Here is an 18,126-nt window from a genome sequence, read left to right on the forward strand (position 1 = left end):
GAGCCACTGTGCCCAGCAGAGAACACCTTAATTAATAGCAAGATAGGCCGGGCTCCATCTCAAAACAAACACAAAACATTCAATGGACCCTCCTGGAAAGTGGACTGGCCTCAGTGGATAGGAAGCTGGAAGTGGATCATCATCCGGTTGGTTCCTGATTAGACTCCTAAGGATTACAGAGGGAATAAGGGACCCCAGAATTCAGTGTAGCCTGTATCCAAGGAATTGCATGGATTGGGGCAGGGAAAGACAGAGACCAGTAGCTGGGCAGCTGAGGAGAAAAGATAGGCTGGGAAAGAGGGTAGAGGGACCATGTCTTCTGCCTCCCACACCATCCTATTTGCAGGTCACTGGCTGTGGCAAGCCTCAGGGTTTTCTATTTTCTCAGAGGACTCAGAATAAGTCATAGGGCCTGTCTGAGTTGTTCTCCAGGGACAGGGGAAGAAGTATTTTCCTCCCTTGAGCATGTTTAAAAAGACTGGGCTGGACGCAGTGACTCATGCTTGTCATCCCAGCACTTTAGGAAGCCAAGGCGGGCAGATCACTTGAGGTCAGGAGTTCGAGAACAGCCTGGATAACATGGTGAAATCTTGTCTCTACTAAAAATATAAAAACTAGCTAGGTTTGGTGGCGGGCACCTGTAATCCCAGCTACTCAGGAGGAGGCAGGAGAATTAGCCACTGCATTCCAGCCTGGGCAACAGAGGGAGACTCTGTCTCAAAATAAATAAATAAAATAAAATTTAAAAACTGTAGGAGACAAAAATGAAATTGTTTTATAACTATACTCCATGAGTCCCACTTGATCAAAGGTACCAGTTACAACTGGTCTAGGACAATCTTGACAACCCTCTTTTTGCCATAAGTTGGTTCAGGAATGGGTTTGTGCCCCAGTTCTGGCCAATGAGATTCAAAGAGAAGTCTGTTGGAGAGTTTCTGAGAAGTCTCTGCCATTCCTTTTCTTCCTGCTTTGGTCATAGCTGCATGAAGCCGCAGTGCCCAGATCTGCAGCAGCCATTTTGTAACCAAGAGGAGACAAAGAAGGCAAAGAGGAAAGGTGAGAATAAGCAGGGCCCTTAATAACTCCAGCAAGACACTGAACCAATCCTGGAGCCCCTTACTAAGTAAATTAATACATTTTATAAAGTTTGAGCTATTATTAGTTAGGCATTATGGATTTTACTAGCCAGTTACATCTTCACTGACGTGATGCTGTAAGTTTAGGAGGCCCCATTCCTTTTCTCTATACAAATGTAAGATGTTGTTACAAATATTCCCAATCAAGTAGCACTTACATACTATCTTACTGGATTATTGTTCTTAATAATTTTTTTTTTAAGAGACAGGGGTCTTGCTCTGTTGCCCAGGCTGGAGTACAGTGGCTATTCACAGGCACAATTATTGTGCACTGCAGCTTTAAATTCCTGGCCTCAAGTGATTTTCCCATCTCAGCCTCCTGAGTTGCTGGGACTATGGGTTCCCCTCACTGTGCCCCACTTAGACATTATTTTCTCTTAAGTTATATTTATGGCCCAGCCAAAACTGATATTGCATTTCCGTGTTATACCTATTAGAAGTTAAGGAACTATTTATACTATTCATTTCAAAAGTTAAAATTTAATATGAAAAAATTGTAGCTTTACCTGTGATAACTGACTTTGTCTTGTCCTTTAGGTATGATTTCCATAAATAACAGAAAATAATGCTTGAGCTTGCCAATAAAATATAGCCCATTCTCTTCTGGTTTCAAACAGTCTCTTTTGGACAGAGATTCAGTCAATTCTGAGTTTTCACTCATTCCCAGGATGGTTTCGCCCCTCTCAAGAGGTCTCCCAAGCTGATGTCTGAGTGCAGGAGGCATGCATATGTTCCTGGGGCCAGTGGGATTACCTGCTTGCTCTCATGTTTTCAATGAAGACTGTACTAGTCCTCTGTGAGATCAATTTCTAGTGTGCTGGCTGGGCACGGTGGCTCACACCTGTAATCCCAGCACTTTGGGAGGTCGAGGCAGGCAGATCACTTGAGGTCAGGAGTTAAAGACTAGCCTCGCCAACAGGGTGAAACCCCGTCTCTATGAAGAATCCAAAAATTAGCTGGACACGGTGGCACACGCCTGTAATCCCAGCTACTCAGGAGGTTGAGGCAGGAGAATTGCTTGAACCTGGGAGGCAGAGGTTGCAGCGAGCTGAGATCACACCACTGTACTCCGTCCTGGGCAACAAAGCAAGACTCTATCTCAAAAATAAAAAAAATAATAATAATAAAATAAATTTTAGTGTGCTTTAATGCTAGTATGGGTTGTTTGAAAATCTGACTTTTTATGAAGGTCCCAGAAAACCCAAAATAGCCTTGGGAAGAGGGAATGCACATCCTAAGGATGGGTGGCTACTGGGCAGATTAGGGTTGGGGAAGCAGGATGAGAAGAATGACCATGCCAGGGGACACTCTGTTGTGGTGTCTTGGTGAGATGCTCCCTAAAGACCATAGCACAGGCTCACTGGTTTAGATGTGCCTGCCAGGGGCATTAAATCTTAGTGAGTGTCTCATTGAGATTGCTCATGGTGCCAGCGTCCATGGGTGACCCCCAGCAGTGGCCTCCAAAGTGAATTGTTCCTGTAATTCGATCTTGACTATGTCCTTATTCTCCATCCTTCCTTGATTCCTATCCAGTTCTCAAGTCTTTTGGTCATTCTGTGAGCTCTCGCTATTCTTTCTCTTTAAATCAACCAGAGGGAGCTTTTGAATTTTGCAATCAAGAGCCATGGTGGCTACAAATGCTTTCAGGAAATTTAAGGAGAATGAGTTTGTTGGGAGACAATTCTCCTTGGGCCTTTTGTGTTTATGCATGTCTTGAAAGCAGAGACCCTGACTTTTCAAGGGTTTTTGTATAAGTGAACAATCTTGGAAAATAGATGTAGTGCCTCCTTCCTGAGCAAACAGCAGGTTTGCTCACTACCCATTATAAAAGATTTAGGTTTCTTGGCTGGGCACAGTGTGGCTCAGGCCTGTAATCCCAGCACTTTGGGAGGCCGAGGCGGGCGGATCACCAGGTTAGGAGATCGAGACCATTCTGGCTAACACAGTGGAACCCTGTCTCTCCTAAAAATACAAAAAATTAGCCAGGCGTCGTCACACGCGCCTGTAGTCCCAGCCACTTGGGAGGCTGAGGCAGGAAATTGCTTGAACCCAGGAGGTGGAGGTTGCAGTGAGCCAAGAATGCACCACCGCCCTCCAGCCTGGACGACGGCGAGACTCTGTCCCCCCCGGCCCCCCCCGCCAAAAAAGATTCAGGTTTCCAAAGCTTGGGATTTCCCTAGTAATGCAAACCTCTGCATATACCAGTATTCACTGGCACTCATCTGTGTCACTCATCGGACATTAAAGCAAGGAAGCTGAGGCAAATAGGCCGAAGTTGCTGTGCCACGAGGAATAAAGTCCTTTGTCTCTGACCTGGAGCCTTGTGTTTTCTGGCAGCACCCATGAAACTACAACTGGTTAACATGGTAGCTTGCAAGTAAGATAACATTTCAGATCCTTCACAGTTCTTGATAGGGTTGCCCCCTTGTGACTAGGAGATTCCTGGGGCCAGGTCTGCTCTCTGTTCTCCAGCCCATCAACTTGCCTCCACCAAATTAAGATGCCCAAAGCGGCTGGGCGCGGTGGCTCACGCCTGTAATCCCAGCACTTTGGGAGGCCGAGGCGGGCGGATCACGAGGTCAGGAGATCAAGACCATCCTGGCTAACACAGTGAAACCCCCTCTCTACTAAAAAAAGACAAAAAAATTAGCCGGACGTGGTGGCTGGCGCCTGTAGTCCCAGCTACTCGGGAGACTGAGGCAGGAGAATGGCGTGAACCCAGGAGGCGGAACTTGCAGTGAGCCGAGATTGCGTCACTGCATTCCAGTCGGGCGACAGAGCGAGACTCCCTCTCAAAAAAAAAAAAAAAAAAGATGCCCAAAGGAAGGGACTCCATCGCCCTCCACTCTCAGACTTGGATGGAGGATTGCAGATCACTATCAGACTGGGATCTCTTTGAGGTCAGCAACTTCTCAACAGACGGAGGGCTTTTCAGAGCTGAATCTGTCCATTGTCCATCCGCACATTCTTCTCTGTGCCAATATACTCCACTTCGAGTCCAGGAAAGGAAAGGATTTTCCTGAAGCTCCATGATTTTACTCCCTCCCCAGCCTCTGTCCCCTACAAATACACAATATCCAGGAGCTATACCCTCCTCGTGCCCAAGTCCTACTTCCTACTGGACTTGGCACCTATTCCCTTGTATTCCTTGGCACTAAGGCAATGAAATGGAAATAGGAGAAGTGGGGAGTATGGGGTGAAGAAGGATAAGGATAAGACAGGAGGAGGAGGAGAGAATATAATGATACAAACAAATGCAATGCTTTCAGTGCTTCCTGTAGGCCAGGTAGAGCCTGGTACTGTACTACTACTCTGACTTACAGATGAAGAGAGTGAAAGTCAGAGAGATACCATGCTGAACATCAGATAACTTTTGTATTTATGTGGTAGAGCTGGGATTTGAATCCAGTTTACTGGGGGCCAAAGCCGTCCTCTCTTCCCCTTTAATGCCTTCCTAAGAGGGAAGGTAGGAGACACCTGAGTTGTTAGTGCTTTGGGAGGCTCTGGAAAAGGAAATTATTCCTGGGCAGAGCCTTATGGGCAGGTGAGGTTCTAGCCCCACCCCTTGTGATCCAATAGAGGCCCTAGACATGAGACAAAGTTCTGTGGGTTCTGGGCATCCTCTCACATCCCAGTCCCTGATCAGGGAAAGCAGGGCACAGCCTTGGGAAGAATGGATAAGCATGGTGAGTGGGGCTGGAGGCAGGGTGGGGCTGGTGGACAGGTCCTCTTGACCCTAGCTTGGACAGTCAAGACCATCACCATGAAGTCCAACCTCTTCTCAGTTACCCATCCATGTAGCTGCAAGCCCTCTCCTTTCCCCTTCCTGAATACTCTTTTTTTTTTTTTTTTTGGAGACAGAGTCTTGCTCTGTCACCCAGACTGGAGTGCAGTGGCAAGATCTCGGCTCACTGCAGCCTCTGCCTTCCGGGTTCAAGGGATTCTCGTGCCTCGGGCTCCCGAGTAGCTGAGACCACAGGAACACGCCACAGCACCCAGCTAATTTTTGTATTTTGTATTTTTAGTAGTTGGCCAGGCTAGTAGCGAACTCCTGACCTCGAGTGATCCACCCACCTTGGCCTCCCAAAATCCTGGGATTACATGTGTGAACCACCGTGCCTGGCCTGTTTTTGTTTGTTTGTTTGTTTTAGAAAAAGTCCTGCTGTGTCACCCAGGCTGGAGTACAGTGGCGTTATCATCATAGCTCACCACAGTCTCAACCTCCCAGGCTCAAGTGATCCTTCTGCCTTGGCCTCCCAAAGTGCTGGGATTACAGGTGTGAGCCACTACATCTGGCTCCAGAATAGTCTTCACATCTGCTTCATCATCTCCACATGCTCTTGTTCAAGCCTTTGTCTTTTCTGGCCTGGACCACTGTAATGACTCCTAGGTGGGGTCTCCCTCTGTCTTGTCAGAGGGAACATCCTAAAAGACAGCTTGGAACATGTCCTTCTACAAGAATGTTCAGTGGCTCCTCACTGCTGAGAGGCAAAGTCCAAATTCCAAGCGCAGCACTCAATGTCCAACCCTTTCTTTTCAACCCCTTTTCCTCCTCCCCTTCCTCCTGAAACATCTCTGGAACCCTTTTCTAGCTGTGTACTAGGCCTGGCCTTTTACAACCAGAAGGCTAAAACACCAATTATGAGCATTTCCTTTGCTCTTTAAATAGGATGGACTGGGATTGATAGAAACGTTTCTTTTTCTTTTCTTCTTTTTTTTTCTTTTTTGAGATGGAGTTTCGCTCTTGTTGCTCAGGCTGGAATGCAATGGCGTGATCTCGGCTCACCACAACCTCCACGCCCGCCCCAGGTTCAAGTGATTCTCCTGTCTCAGCCTCCTGAGTAGCTGGGATTACAGGCATGCACTGCCATGCCTGGCTAATTTTGTATTTTTAGTAGAGACAGGGTTTCTCCATGTTGGTCAGGCTGGTCTCGAACTCCCGACCTCAGGTGATCCACCTGCCTCAGCCTCCCAAAGTGCTGGAATTACAGGCATGAGCCACTGTGCCCGGCCTAGAAAAGTTTCTTGACTTTTCCATAGCAAACTCCACGAGTTGTGTCTTCCCTGCCCTCCTCCCCTCTTTCCTTTACATCCTGTGACAGACACAGGATGCAAGAAGCCTGGTGAATGTTTGCTGAATGGGCGGGGGACACCTTCTAGGGGAGGCCAGCTTAGCTTCCATGTCAGTCCAAGAACGTCCTGCTGGGGCTACTGCTTGTGGTATCTGTGCCCTGAACAAAGGCACCAGCAAGAGGGGACAGTGGTGGCTGAAGTCTGAGGCACCTTTTCCTAATCTGCTCACCCTAAGGACAGCCTTTTCCCAATTGGTCTGCCCATAGAGGGTCCTTTTTCCATCTCCCTGACTATAAGGCGCCTTTTCTAATCATACAGTGGTGCTGTAAGCCCACCCGCCTGCCCGCCCCACCAGCGGAGATGCTGGGCTTCCTTAAGGCAAGACCCACTTGGAGGAAGGAAATCTCATTCAGAAAATAAAATATTCTACAAATAACCACCTGTTAAAATGGGATCAGCGACCGGGCGCGGTGGCTCACGCCTGTAATCCCAACACTTTGGGAGGCCGAGGCGGGCAGATCTTGAGGTCAGGAGATCGAGACCATCCTGGCTAACACGGTGAGACCCCGTCTCTTCTAAAAATACAAAAAGTTAGCCAGGCATGGTGGTGGGCTCCTGTAGTCCCAGCTACTCAGGAGGCTGAGGCAGGAGAATGGCATGAACCCGGGAGGTGGAGCTTGTAGTGAACCCAGATGGCACCACCACACTCCAGCCTGGGCGATAGAGCGAGACTCTGTCTCAAAAAAAAAAAAAAAAAAAAGGATCAGTAAGCCAGGGGAGGTGGCTTGTGGCTGTGATCCCACACTTTAGGCGACCTAGGCAGGAGAGCTGCTTGAAGCCAGGAGTTCGAGACCAGACTGGGCAACATAGTGAGACCCTGTCTCAAAAAAAAAATTTTTTTTTTTTAATTGTAGAGAAGGGGTCTCACTCTTACCTAGGCTGGAGTGCAGTGGTGCGATCATGGCTCACTATAGCCTCGACTTCCCTAACTCAGCTTCCTCTCACCTCAGCCTCCTAAGTAGCTGGGACCACAGGTGTACACCACCATGCCGTTTTTTGTTTGTTTGTTTTGTTTTGTTTTTTGTAGCGAAATAGAAAGAGTCTCACCTTGTTGCCCACACTGGTCTCGAACTCTTGAGCTCAAGCCAGCCGCCTGCCTCGATCTCCCAAAGTGCTGAGATTACAGGCATGAGCCACCATGCCTGGACTTACAAAATTTTTTTGAAAATGTATCCAGGGCCGGGCACGGTGGCTCACACCTGTAATCTCAGCACTTTGGGAGGCTGAGGAGGGCAAATCACCTGAGGTCAGGAGTTTGAGATCAGTCCGGCCAACATGGTGAAATGCCGTTTCTACTAAAAATACAAAAATTAGCCAGGCGCAGTGGGGCGTGCCTGTAGTCCCAGCTACTTGGGAGGCTGAGGCAAGATAATCGCTTGAGCCAGTGAGGCGGAGGTTGCAGTGAGCAGAGATCACGCCACTGCACTCCAGCCTGAGCGACAGAGAGAGACCCTGTCTCAAAAAAATAAAATTAAAAATTAAATAAAATGAAAAATTATTCTGGACCCCTTCTCGGGGACAGCAGGACTGCCCTGACCTTCTGGCTCGCAGGTGTGAAGACTCCCTTGTGGAAGAAGGAACCGGAAGAGCCCCGGGCCAAGGAGGCGGAAGAGGAAGGGAAGGAGGGGTCGGAGGACGAGGACGAGGACGAGGACGAGGACAACCAGAGGCCGCCGGAGGAGAGCGCAGCGGAGGGCAAGGAGCCGCCGCGGGAGGCGGAGGAAGGCGAGGGCCGCGAGCGGCGCTCAGTGTCCTACTGCCCGCTGCGCCAGGAGTCCAGCACCCAGCAGGTGGCGCTGCTGCGGCGCGCGGACAGCGGCTTCTGGGGCTGGCTCGGCCCCTTGGCGCTGCTGGGCGGCCTGACGGCTCCCACCGACAGGTGAATGTGCGCTCCTCGGCCGGGGCACGAGGGACGCGGTGCCCGGGCCCCAGGGAGGAGGGACGGCCCTAGGCACTGAGCGCCGGGTCCCCGCCGGCAGGAAGCGGAGCTTCCCGGAGGAGCCGTGCGTGTTGGAGATCCGGCGACGACCGCCGCGCCGCGGGGGCTGTGTGGGCTGCGAAATCCTTTTCTGCAAGAAATGCAGGAGTCTGCACAGCCACCCGGCCTATGTGGCGCACTGCGTTCTGGATCACCCGGATCTGGGTAAGGCGGGGGCCGCTGGGAGCTCCTGAGCTCCCCCACTCCCAGCCTTTGTGCCCTCCATCCTTTCCTAGTCCCAGACTGCATACCGACCTTCTCTCTTCGAACGCGGACTCCTCTCTGACACATTCCCAGAACCGCCCCTTCTCAACTGCAGTCCAGAGCGCCCCCATCCGGCAAGAAGGCCCACTGTTGGTGCTTGATTCCCACCTGTCACCTAGCGCCCCCAGTGCAAAGCCCAGCATAACCTAGAGCCCACTGTCAACAGCGCCCACCAAGGGCTCCCCGCCCCACGCAGCACCAGCGCCACCGCACACCTGACTCTGTCGGCTCACACAGCCTCACCTTCACCTCTTGGGTATTTCAGATCTGCTCTGGCCCGATGGGCAGAGGCATCGCCTAGAGAAAATAACCTCCGGGTTCCCTCATCCCTTTTGACAAACCTGCCTCTTTCCCTGAAACCATTCAGTAAAACCTCTGATCAAAGTGTCAGTGCTTTGAGGTGGGGCACGGTGGCTCCGGGTGGGGATGATCCTCCTGGGGTTCAAGCCAGAGGTCAAAGTGTGGGCAGGGAGCCGCTTCCCTCTCTACCCCAGAACAGTACAAACATTTGTATCCAACGGTAAATGCCCTTCTGCTCGCCGCAGAGAAGAAAATGAACGGGCAGGGCCAACAATGGCCCTGGGGAGCTGAGGGCTGAACCCTTGCCAGACCATTCTCCCCTCCCCTAGACGCCCTGGCTTGCTGAGGTCAATGCTGTGCATATGAGGCACTAGCAGGTGTGGAAGGGTGGGGGAAGCCTGGAAAACCAGATGCTAAAATAAATGCTGGCATGGGTGGAGGCTGAAGACAGGGAGGCTGGGGAGCTGGTTCCTTCTCCAGGAATCCCAGCTATTCTTGGCCAGACAGCAGGAGCTTTGGGAATGCCACGTGTGTGGCCTGGAGAATGTGGCCATTGTGAGAGCACAAGGCCACCCCCAGCCTGCAGGGCTGCCTGTTGTGGAGGCTGCATCCCCAGCGCCTGCAGCGTTGCAGACCCCCAGGAAGGCCCCTTGACCTCTCCCTGCTGCACAACATTCTCCATCTGGCCTAGGGGGCAAGGACATTTTGCTTTTTGAGGAGAGGCAGGCACCCTCTCTCCATCACAGCTCCACACACACACATACACACACAGCTGGCTGGTCCTGGCTTGGATAGAAGAGCATGGCCTTGGCCTCCCCTGCACCCATGCCCACCTGCTCTCAAAGCAAAGGATGGAAGAACTGCTCCAAAGAAGGCTGCTTCCTGCCTCTTGGCCCACCAGCTGAAGGCCCCTCTTTATTCTAGCCCCGGACAAAAAGCCAGGGACTGGCAGGCCTGCATCAGTCTCCCTCCCACTCTGCGTCCTGACCCCACAAAGGGCCTCTGAGGTTGGAGACACCTATGCCCTCATCCCCATCCATGCTTCCTGGGGGTGCGGCCTCTGACTAAATATGACACCGTTTTCTAAGAACTGAGCCAGGAGGTCCTGAGGAGAAGGGCAGTCTTGCAAAATGGTCTCTAATCTCTCTGCTGAGTTTTTCATCCTGCTGTTTGGATCCCAGTGCTGTCACCTCTTGAAAGGAACTGTACCTTTAGCAGAAGAAACAAAGGCCTGGGGAGGATAGAAGTCCTTGAAGGAAAGGGCCAAGGGATCTGGGACCCTTTTTTGCTTTTCCTAAGATTGATCCCACCCCCACCTCCATGTGGTGGGAACAGACAAAGGCAATGCTGCATTCTTCAAGGAACAAAGGCAGACAGACTTCCAGATGGGGGCTTTGCTGCCTGGTCTTCTGCAGAGGGACTCAGAGGCTTCTAAGACGGGTTCTGCCCCAGGGGTGGGGAACACGATTTTGCCCTGAGAGCACCACCAGTTTCTGAGATGAGGAGGTGCCTTCAGAACAGGGTACTCCCTGAGTTGGCGTGCCAGCAGCCCATCCAGGGCAGCTCGGTGCCCCAGCGGCCTGAGGTGGTCGCCCGCAGTTTGGCCTGGTCGAGGCGCCAGTAGCGGTCATCTCGGAAGAAGATGATGGAGCCGTCAGGCCTCGGCAGGGCGCCGCTGACCTCCTCAGGGATGCCGCCCCAGTCCTGCAGACTTCGGGGGTAGTAGGGCTCCACTTGCAGTCCCCCTTGGGCCAGCACGTAGTAGCGGGCACCCTTGAAGAGGATGAGGCGGCGTAGAGGAGGAAAGAAGAGGGCGGCGTCGGGGTGGTGGGGCAGGCCCCCTGCACGGCACAGCTGTGGGAGACCCCACACTGGCTTGGGGCCCCGGAACCTCCAGCATCGACCCCCTGTGGGAAATTGGGAGAGCCAGGGTGAGCTCTCTACCCTACCTCTATCCCCCATACCTCTGCTGTCCTTTAAGCTGGAGCCCACGATGGTTGGTATTCATACCAATCGAATGGATTGCACTACTAATTAGTTATAAATAGCAGGGCGGTAGTAGCGACCACTGTTATTGTCTAGACTTCCAGCAGGTGTCAGCAGAGGGCGGATAGCGTCGAAAGGAAAGCCCAGCGCTTTCTCCACTGCCACTACTAATAATTCTATGAGGGCAAGGATTTTTGTTTCGTTCACTCCTGTATCCCTAACATATCCAACCGTGTCTAGTGCATACAAGGCACTCAATATTGGTTTAATGAATGAAAAATGAATGAATGCTATTTACCTAAGTATTACCATGTATCTAGTAAGATATTGTACACTCTTCAAGCAATATTCTCTTTTCATACTCCTTCCTCAAAAAATCTGAGGTATTGTTTTCCCCATTCGAGAAATGCACACTCCAAAAGTTAAGCGACATGTCCAACCCCACACGGCTAGGATTCCAAGGAAGATCCAGCTCTTTCTGTGGAATTGCAGAATTCTAGAGCCGTCCTCTGCTTCCCTCTAGACTCCTCTCTGAAACTGTCCCTGGGACCTTGACACTTGCTGCTCCCTAATCCATCCCTGAAAGGTATCTTCTGATAGCGTCTCCCCTGGGGTCACAGGTTCAAACTGGAATAGAGACTCCACGATGGACTCGTGTGAGAGTCTTCCCCTCTTTTGTCCTTTTGACCTTGGGCAGGACACCTCCCCTCTCTAGGGCTCAGTTTTCCCAGCTGCCCCAGAGCCAGTACCTTTGAAGAAGTAGAAATCTCCATCCTCCAATGACACTGCAGCAGCCTCAATGTTGGGGGGCAGCCCGACCCACCTTTCCTGTAGTGGACGGGGCTCTGAGACGTTGCCATCAGGTGCCACCTCCCAGAAGTGGCTCCCTTTAAAAATATATAGTCGCTGTTGCCTGTCTGCCCAGAGACAAGAGAGAGTTGAGGTGTGACCATCAGCTTCCTGCTGGCTTTCCAGGGAAGATGCTGTCCTGGAAGCCAGTTTCCCAAATGGACAAGGGTAGGGTACGGTGTGTACAGTTGGCACAGAGGGGAAAGTGGGCAGGAAGAAGCAGTGTTTTGCTTGGTGTGGGGTTGCTACTTGCAGCATGCTTGTGGCTTGGGATTTCTGGCTTTTACAATCCATCCCCCCACCTTGTACTCCAGCTCTGGAGACCCTAAGAGATGTGGAAGGAGAGAATAAAGAAGCAAAGCCCCAGTGGGACCTTCTTACCTACAGTGATGGCATCGAAGGAAGAGTGGCAGTATTTAGGGCCCTGGGTTTCAGGGCGCCTTCCTTGGGGGCTGTGGGAGTCCCAGGCCTCAAAGTCAGTGAACAGCTTTCCTGGGAGCTGGACGGCCACTGAGCCCCCTAGGGGCTTCCCTTTGTGAGTAAGGAAATGAGAGAGAGAGAGAACACACATAGAGTGGAGGGTATGCTGTGCACTCAAGACCTTCCCTTGGTTACTTTCATGATTATTTAATATGAGGGGCAAGGAAGGAGAGTGGGAGTGGGGGGTTAACAGTTGTTCCTGGGCCAGGAGTGGTGTTTCATACCTGTAATCCCAGTACTTTGGGAGGCCGAGGCAGGCAGTTCACTTGAGGTTAGGAGTTTGAGACCAGCCTGGCCAATGGTGAAACCCTGTCTCTACTAAAAATACAAAAATTAACCGGGCATGGTGGCCCACACCTGTAGTCCTTGGGAGGCCGAGGCAGGAGAATCGCTTGAATCCGGGAGGTGGAGGTTGCAGTGAGCCAAGATCATGCCACTGCACTCTAGCCTGGGTAACAGAGCGAGACTCCATCTCAAAAAGGAAAAAAAAAAAGAGTTGTTTCTGGTTGTCGGTGCTAACCATCAAACTAAACTCAGGAATCTTCTCCTACCCAACATCCTGGGACAGAGGAACCTCCTGAGATAAAACTGGAGTGGGGTATCAAGCAAGGGTTTGGAACTAAAAGGGGCAGGGAGTCCTCTTCCCTGATTCCTGGGCAACACAAGTGTCATGAGGGCAGAGTCCAGAGACCCAGGCTGTGATAACTACAGCAATTATAATAATCACATCACTATCCTTCACTTATGAGAGGAGTGAAGCAGAGTCCAACCAGCTTCTTATTTGGTGCCATCACCTGAATCCCAGTCTGCAATTTCCTAGCTGCATGACCCTGAGCAAGTTACCTAACCTCTCTGAGCCCCATTATTTTGATCTGTGGACAAAAAGAAGCATACTTCATGAGTGTGTTGCATGTCATGAGCCCACAGTAGGTACTCATGAAATAGTAGCTGTTCGTATTACGGGGCATAAGTTTCTCACGCTACAAAGCATGTGCATACCCAGTAGCACAACAGCCCTGTGAGGTAAGCAGGGCCTCAATTGTTATCCCTTTTCACAGAAGGTGAAACTGAGGGCTCACAGAGGGAAAATGCCCAAGAGCATCTGCTAATCAGGGATGGAAGGTGACTTGAACCCAGGCCTCCTGGCTTTGCCCATGGCACTCTGAGAGAGACAGCCCTGCGCTGAGATAGGTCCCAGGGCAGGAGCACTGGCCCACCCTGGGGAAGAAGACCTGGTCTGAGCCCATCACCAGGCAGAGGTGGGCAGGTTTTGGGGGTAGGGGGCATCATCGTCATGGTGAGAGAAAGGCTTGGGGAGAGCTAGTGGCTGGGGCAGGAATGAAGGCTTTGGGGTCTGGGATGGGGGAAGAGGTGGGCCCGAGGATTGGGTATGGGTGAGGGGGCCGGGACATGATGTGAGCGGGAGCTCTGGAGGCTGGAGGTTGCTCAGAAATCCAGTAAGTGGAACGCAAGGAGCTGGGGCTGGGGGGACTGTGCACAGGAATTGGTTGGGACTGATGGAGAGATGAGGGCCATGGACTCGGGGGAGCAAGAGTCCGAGGTTTTTCAGATTTGAGGGGGGCATGGGGCTTTAGAATTGGGACGAGTCGGCGACAGGGAGGCCAGATCTATGCGCTTAGGATGGGAAATCATATTTGAGGAGCTGGTGTTCAAGGACAGAAGGCCCGGGGGGCAAGGGTGGGACCAAGAGCGGGGCATGTCCGGAGGCCTTACCATACAGGCTCTGCACGGCCAGCACGTCGTCCCAGCTGAGCAGCGCGTCGCGGCCCAGCCTCTTGTAGTAGGGCGCCATGAGCGCGCGCGGTGCGGGCGAGTGGGTGAGGCCGAGCGTGTGACCAATCTCGTGCGCCAGCACCACGAACAGGTTGCGCCCACGGCGGCGGCTCAGGGACCACCGCTCGTCTTGGTCGAAGTGCGCTTCGCCGCGGCGGGGCAGGAAGGCGTGTGCCAGGGCGCCCCCTGCAGGCGGGGCAGAACGTCAGGGGGTGCCACGGGCCCACGATGCCCCCAAGTACTCGCGGCCCAGCACAAATGCCACTGGGGTGTGTGTGGCTGTTTTCTGCTGTATAGTTTCCCTCCTAAAGTCTGACAGAACCTGATGTGTGCAGAGGTGAACAGATGACTAGGCTGTGGAGGCCTAAGAGGCACTGTGGTGCAGATACGGCATGGGCCCACCAATTTGGGTGCCATACCTACTTTTACAATCTACTAGCTGTGTGACCTTCAGCATTTAGTTTAACCTCTCTCTGTCTTAACTTCCTGATCTGCAAATGGGAATGATGATGGTGAGCTTCTTCCTCACAGAGTTGTTCTGAATAATAAGTGTGTATGTGCGTGTGTGTGTGTACATGTGTATTACAAATCATGCAGCAGGGTGCGGTAGCTCACGCCTGTAATCCCAGCACTTTGGGAGGCTGATGTGGGAGTAACACTTGAGTCCAGGAGTTCGAGACCAGCCTGGGGAACAAAGCAAGACCTCCTCTCTGCTAAAAACCAAGAGCATTAGCTAGGCGTGGTGGTGTGCACCTGTAGCCCCAGCTCCTTGGGAGGCTGAGGTGGGGAGGCTCTCTTGAGTCCCAGGAGGTCAAGGCTGCAGTGAGCTGTGATTGTGCCACTGCACTCCAGACTGGGTGACAGAGTGAGACCCTGTCTCGAAACAAAAACAAAAACAAAACAAAAAAACATGAAACAACAACAACAAAAAAGTGATCCTTGGAACAGTGCCTAGCACATAATAAGGGCTACGTAAGAATTACTTTCAAAAATATCTAGAAGTAGGTAGAGTATAGTTACCCCTAAAAGGAGGCGTGATGGGACCTTCTGTTTCTTGATTTGGGTGCTGCGAGTGTTCAGTGTATGAAAGTTCATCAGGCTAAACTTGAGATAATTCACTTCTATATTATGTATATTTTCTTTAATAAAAAGTATATATTTTTATTATTTATATATATAATTATAATTAATATAATATTTATAATTATAATTAATTTTATATATATATATATATATATATATATATATATATATTCTTGCCCTCCTCTGCCAGGGCACCTCTGGGGGGCCTCTCTCTACTTATAATAGGAATGAGCAGAGGGAGTTGGGCCGGATCAGTGATTTTCAAGCTTTTAGTGTGCCCCAGATGGAGCTTATTACATGTGCAGGTGCCAGGGTACCACCCCTAACGATTCACCTTCCACAGGGGCAGGTGACCCTGACACAGGAGTCAGAAAACTGCGCTAGGATAGTTTGCATAGAAGCTTGTTGAGGGTTCCTCCAGCTTTGCCTTCTTGGACCCCAGGCCAACTGGGACTGACAAAAATAGGGGGGCTGGACTAAAAGGAGAGCCTGCTGGGGGCATGGAAGGTCAGCCGTGTGTAGGAGGAATACATGCTTATTTTGAATACGCCTCCAGCTGTTTCAAGCACTGTTCACTCTATTCAGCTCTCACTGGGAGACAGATGGGCAGCTTTGGGAGAGGAGAAGACCACTATTCAAAAAGACAAAGTATCTGTTCCAAATCAGAGAGTTGCTTGGGGATCCCAAAGTCCTCACTCCCAGTGCAGTGCTGTCTTAACTAGGTATGGATAGAACCATCTCAGGTAGATCACGTGGATGAAGTCAGTTACAAATAAGTGCATGTGTGTACTACATGTGGATTCTTGCAAAGCCTAGATTTCTCTTGGTCCTAATCCAGGTCCCAGCAGCAGGGCCTGGATGTGGGCTTTGCTGTAGGTGGGCTTGACTGAAAGCAGGAGGGTGCGAGGGAGATGGGGGCTCAAGTTCCCAGGCCATACAAGGGCTTAAGTCCCCAGCCTAAAGGGGTCTGATCAGGTTTCCTTTCTTCATTAGGAGAGGAAATATGCAAATAGCCTATATTCAGGTTCTGAAGGCCAGCGTTGGGCAGAAGGGGAAGAGTGGTTTAAATTGCAGCCAGAACCTTCAGGTTGGGGACAAACAGAACTATCTGTGGTGTAGGTATATAAAGCACTTCCCTGTCAGGGTTGTCAGGAGTAGGGTGCCTCTTGCCCTGTGGCAGCAGCTGTGGTAGTTGGGGGTGGGGGAGCAGTGGTGGGCAGTGGATGTGTTTTAGGGCTCTGGAGTGAACATCCACTCTGGAGAACAAGAGAAGCACAGGACTGTCTAGAGGCAGAGGATGGATGATGGGACCTTGGGAGATTCTCCCAGAATGCATAATACTCTTTAGAATTTGCAAAGCATTTTTCTTGCAGAGCTTTATCTGACTGTCCGTTCAGACATGTGACACATAGTAGAGCAGGGACCACTGTTCCCATTCTAGGATGAAGAGACTGAGGGTTTTTTGCAGGGAGATGTGGCTCTGCCAAGGCCACAGGGAGGGTGAATACTTCGTTGCCACCCCCAAACTGCCTCTCCAAGTTGGGTTCCCCTCCTGCTGTGTGGGAGGGAGGCTTTGTGTCAGCACCTGGGCCATCAAAGGCGTTCCCCAGCCCATCGTTGTGGTCCCCTTGGAAGAAGGTGAGCCGGATGTCAGCGGGGCCTGTGGCTGGGGCCTCCCAGAACTCCAGCGCTGAGACGTTGCTCCACAACTGGAAGGCGGCACGCACCGCGCCCCGAACTGCCGGCTCCGGCAGGCGCTCAGGCCAGTTCACCAGGCGGTAGGAGAGGTGCTGCTTGTACCATTTGTTACCTGCCACCCAGAAAGCCCACGTCAGTCACACCTGCTGCAGAGCCTGAGTCTGGTCCCCACAGACCCAGTATGATGGCGAGGTGTAGGCCCTCTCCCAGCAGCCCCTGGTCTGATGGGGAAGACATAGTTTTTGCCCTGACAGCTCAGGCTTTGACTAGGGCAATACTACCTGGCCGAGGGCAGCCCTCAGACTGAGAGGACTCCCCTTACCCTGGACAGTCCCCAATACAGTGGCTTGGACTGTGGAGGTCCCAGTGTGTTGGAGGGGATGCAGCCTTTGCCCAGGAGAAGCCCCCAGTCTGAAGGAGTCTGTCTGAACCCTTGGTCTAGCATCTTGTTCTTCCCCACAGCCTGGACTGAGTCTGAAAACAGTTCTGTGTCTGTTGCTACCAGCAAATCCCAGCCCCCGCCTTCAGTGTCAGAGCAGAGGAGAGTGGGGCCACAGAGGCCACAGCTGTGACTCCCCCAGCTCCCCACCATCTCTCTTCAGGCCTCACACCCTCCTGCCACCTCTAGATACTTCACTCTGCCCTTTCCAGGGCCTGGGGTCTATGGCCAGCCAACAACCACAAGACTCATTCATTTGAGGTTCTTTCCTGCCCCTCTCCTCTTCACTTCCTCAGGGACTCTGGAGAGCTCTGAGGTGAAAACAAATAAGAACAAAGGGTGTGTTTTGTCACTGACTGAGAGAAAGTTTTCCATCTCTGCTTAGTTAAGGGTTTTTCTCCCTTTGCTCCAAATTACAACTCCTCCCTGAGGGCTGAGACTCTGGCCCCTTGCCCCAGCCCCCGTCAACTGAGTCTGGGCCCATCTGCAGCTCAGCATGAACCCGGCAGCAGCATGGCTGGAAGGGCCAGTTTCTTGTGGGCTATTTCTGAGCCCTGCAAATCCCAGGGGCTGGGATTGTAACCTCAAGTGGAAGACTCATGGCTTGGAGGCAGGACTCTTGGGCCAAGGGTGTGATAACTGAGACCTGAGACCCCAGGACAAGGGGCCTGCCCAGGGTCCCAGAATGAGTGAGTAGCTGAGGCAGGCCCTGACACCTAATCCAGGGCTCTTCCATTATCCCACATAGACAGGCAGGCACATTTGCCAGGACTCCGGGCTTATAAATCTGCCCAAACATCATTCCTTCTGGTCAAAGCACGAGCTGAGATTCTCCAGATGTAAGGGAGGGTCTTGGAGAGCAGAGGAGCTGGATTCCCTTCTCCTCACCAATGCAAGTGGGGGAGGGGCACATCCCTTCTCCCACCCCTGAGTCAAGCTCCATTCAAGGCAATGCCGCCTCCCTGGGCCTGTTTGGCCTGGCAACC

The 18,126-nt window shown here is 51.8% G+C and overlaps 2 protein-coding genes across 5 annotated transcripts in view; one reads left to right on the forward strand and one right to left on the reverse strand.

Moving 5' to 3' along the window:
• Positions 1 to 7,667: 7,667 nt before the first annotated feature.
• On the forward strand, positions 7,668 to 8,895 carry C16H17orf50 (chromosome 16 C17orf50 homolog). Its single transcript, XM_001112276.5, has 2 exons — positions 7,668 to 8,148; positions 8,249 to 8,895. Exons 1-2 carry the CDS (start codon positions 7,757 to 7,759, stop codon positions 8,439 to 8,441), a joined length of 585 nt encoding a protein of 194 aa, XP_001112276.2. The 5' UTR covers positions 7,668 to 7,756; the 3' UTR covers positions 8,442 to 8,895.
• Positions 8,896 to 9,682: 787 nt separating this feature from the next.
• MMP28 (matrix metallopeptidase 28) overlaps positions 9,683 to 18,126 on the reverse strand; it is a 30,172-nt gene continuing 21,728 nt past the window's right edge. For 2 of the 4 annotated variants that reach the window (XM_077968499.1, XM_077968498.1), the window contains 5 exons: positions 16,589 to 16,813; positions 13,861 to 14,106; positions 12,028 to 12,177; positions 11,547 to 11,714; positions 9,691 to 10,718 (listed from right to left, as the gene is read on the reverse strand). In XM_077968499.1, the coding sequence (XP_077824625.1) occupies positions 10,324 to 10,718; positions 11,547 to 11,714; positions 12,028 to 12,177; positions 13,861 to 14,106; positions 16,589 to 16,813 (1,184 nt within the window). In that variant the 3' untranslated portion in view covers positions 9,691 to 10,323. 4 annotated transcript variants of the gene reach the window in all.

Source organism: Macaca mulatta, chromosome 16, assembly GCF_049350105.2.
Source record: "Macaca mulatta isolate MMU2019108-1 chromosome 16, T2T-MMU8v2.0, whole genome shotgun sequence".
NCBI lineage: Eukaryota > Metazoa > Chordata > Mammalia > Primates > Cercopithecidae > Macaca > Macaca mulatta.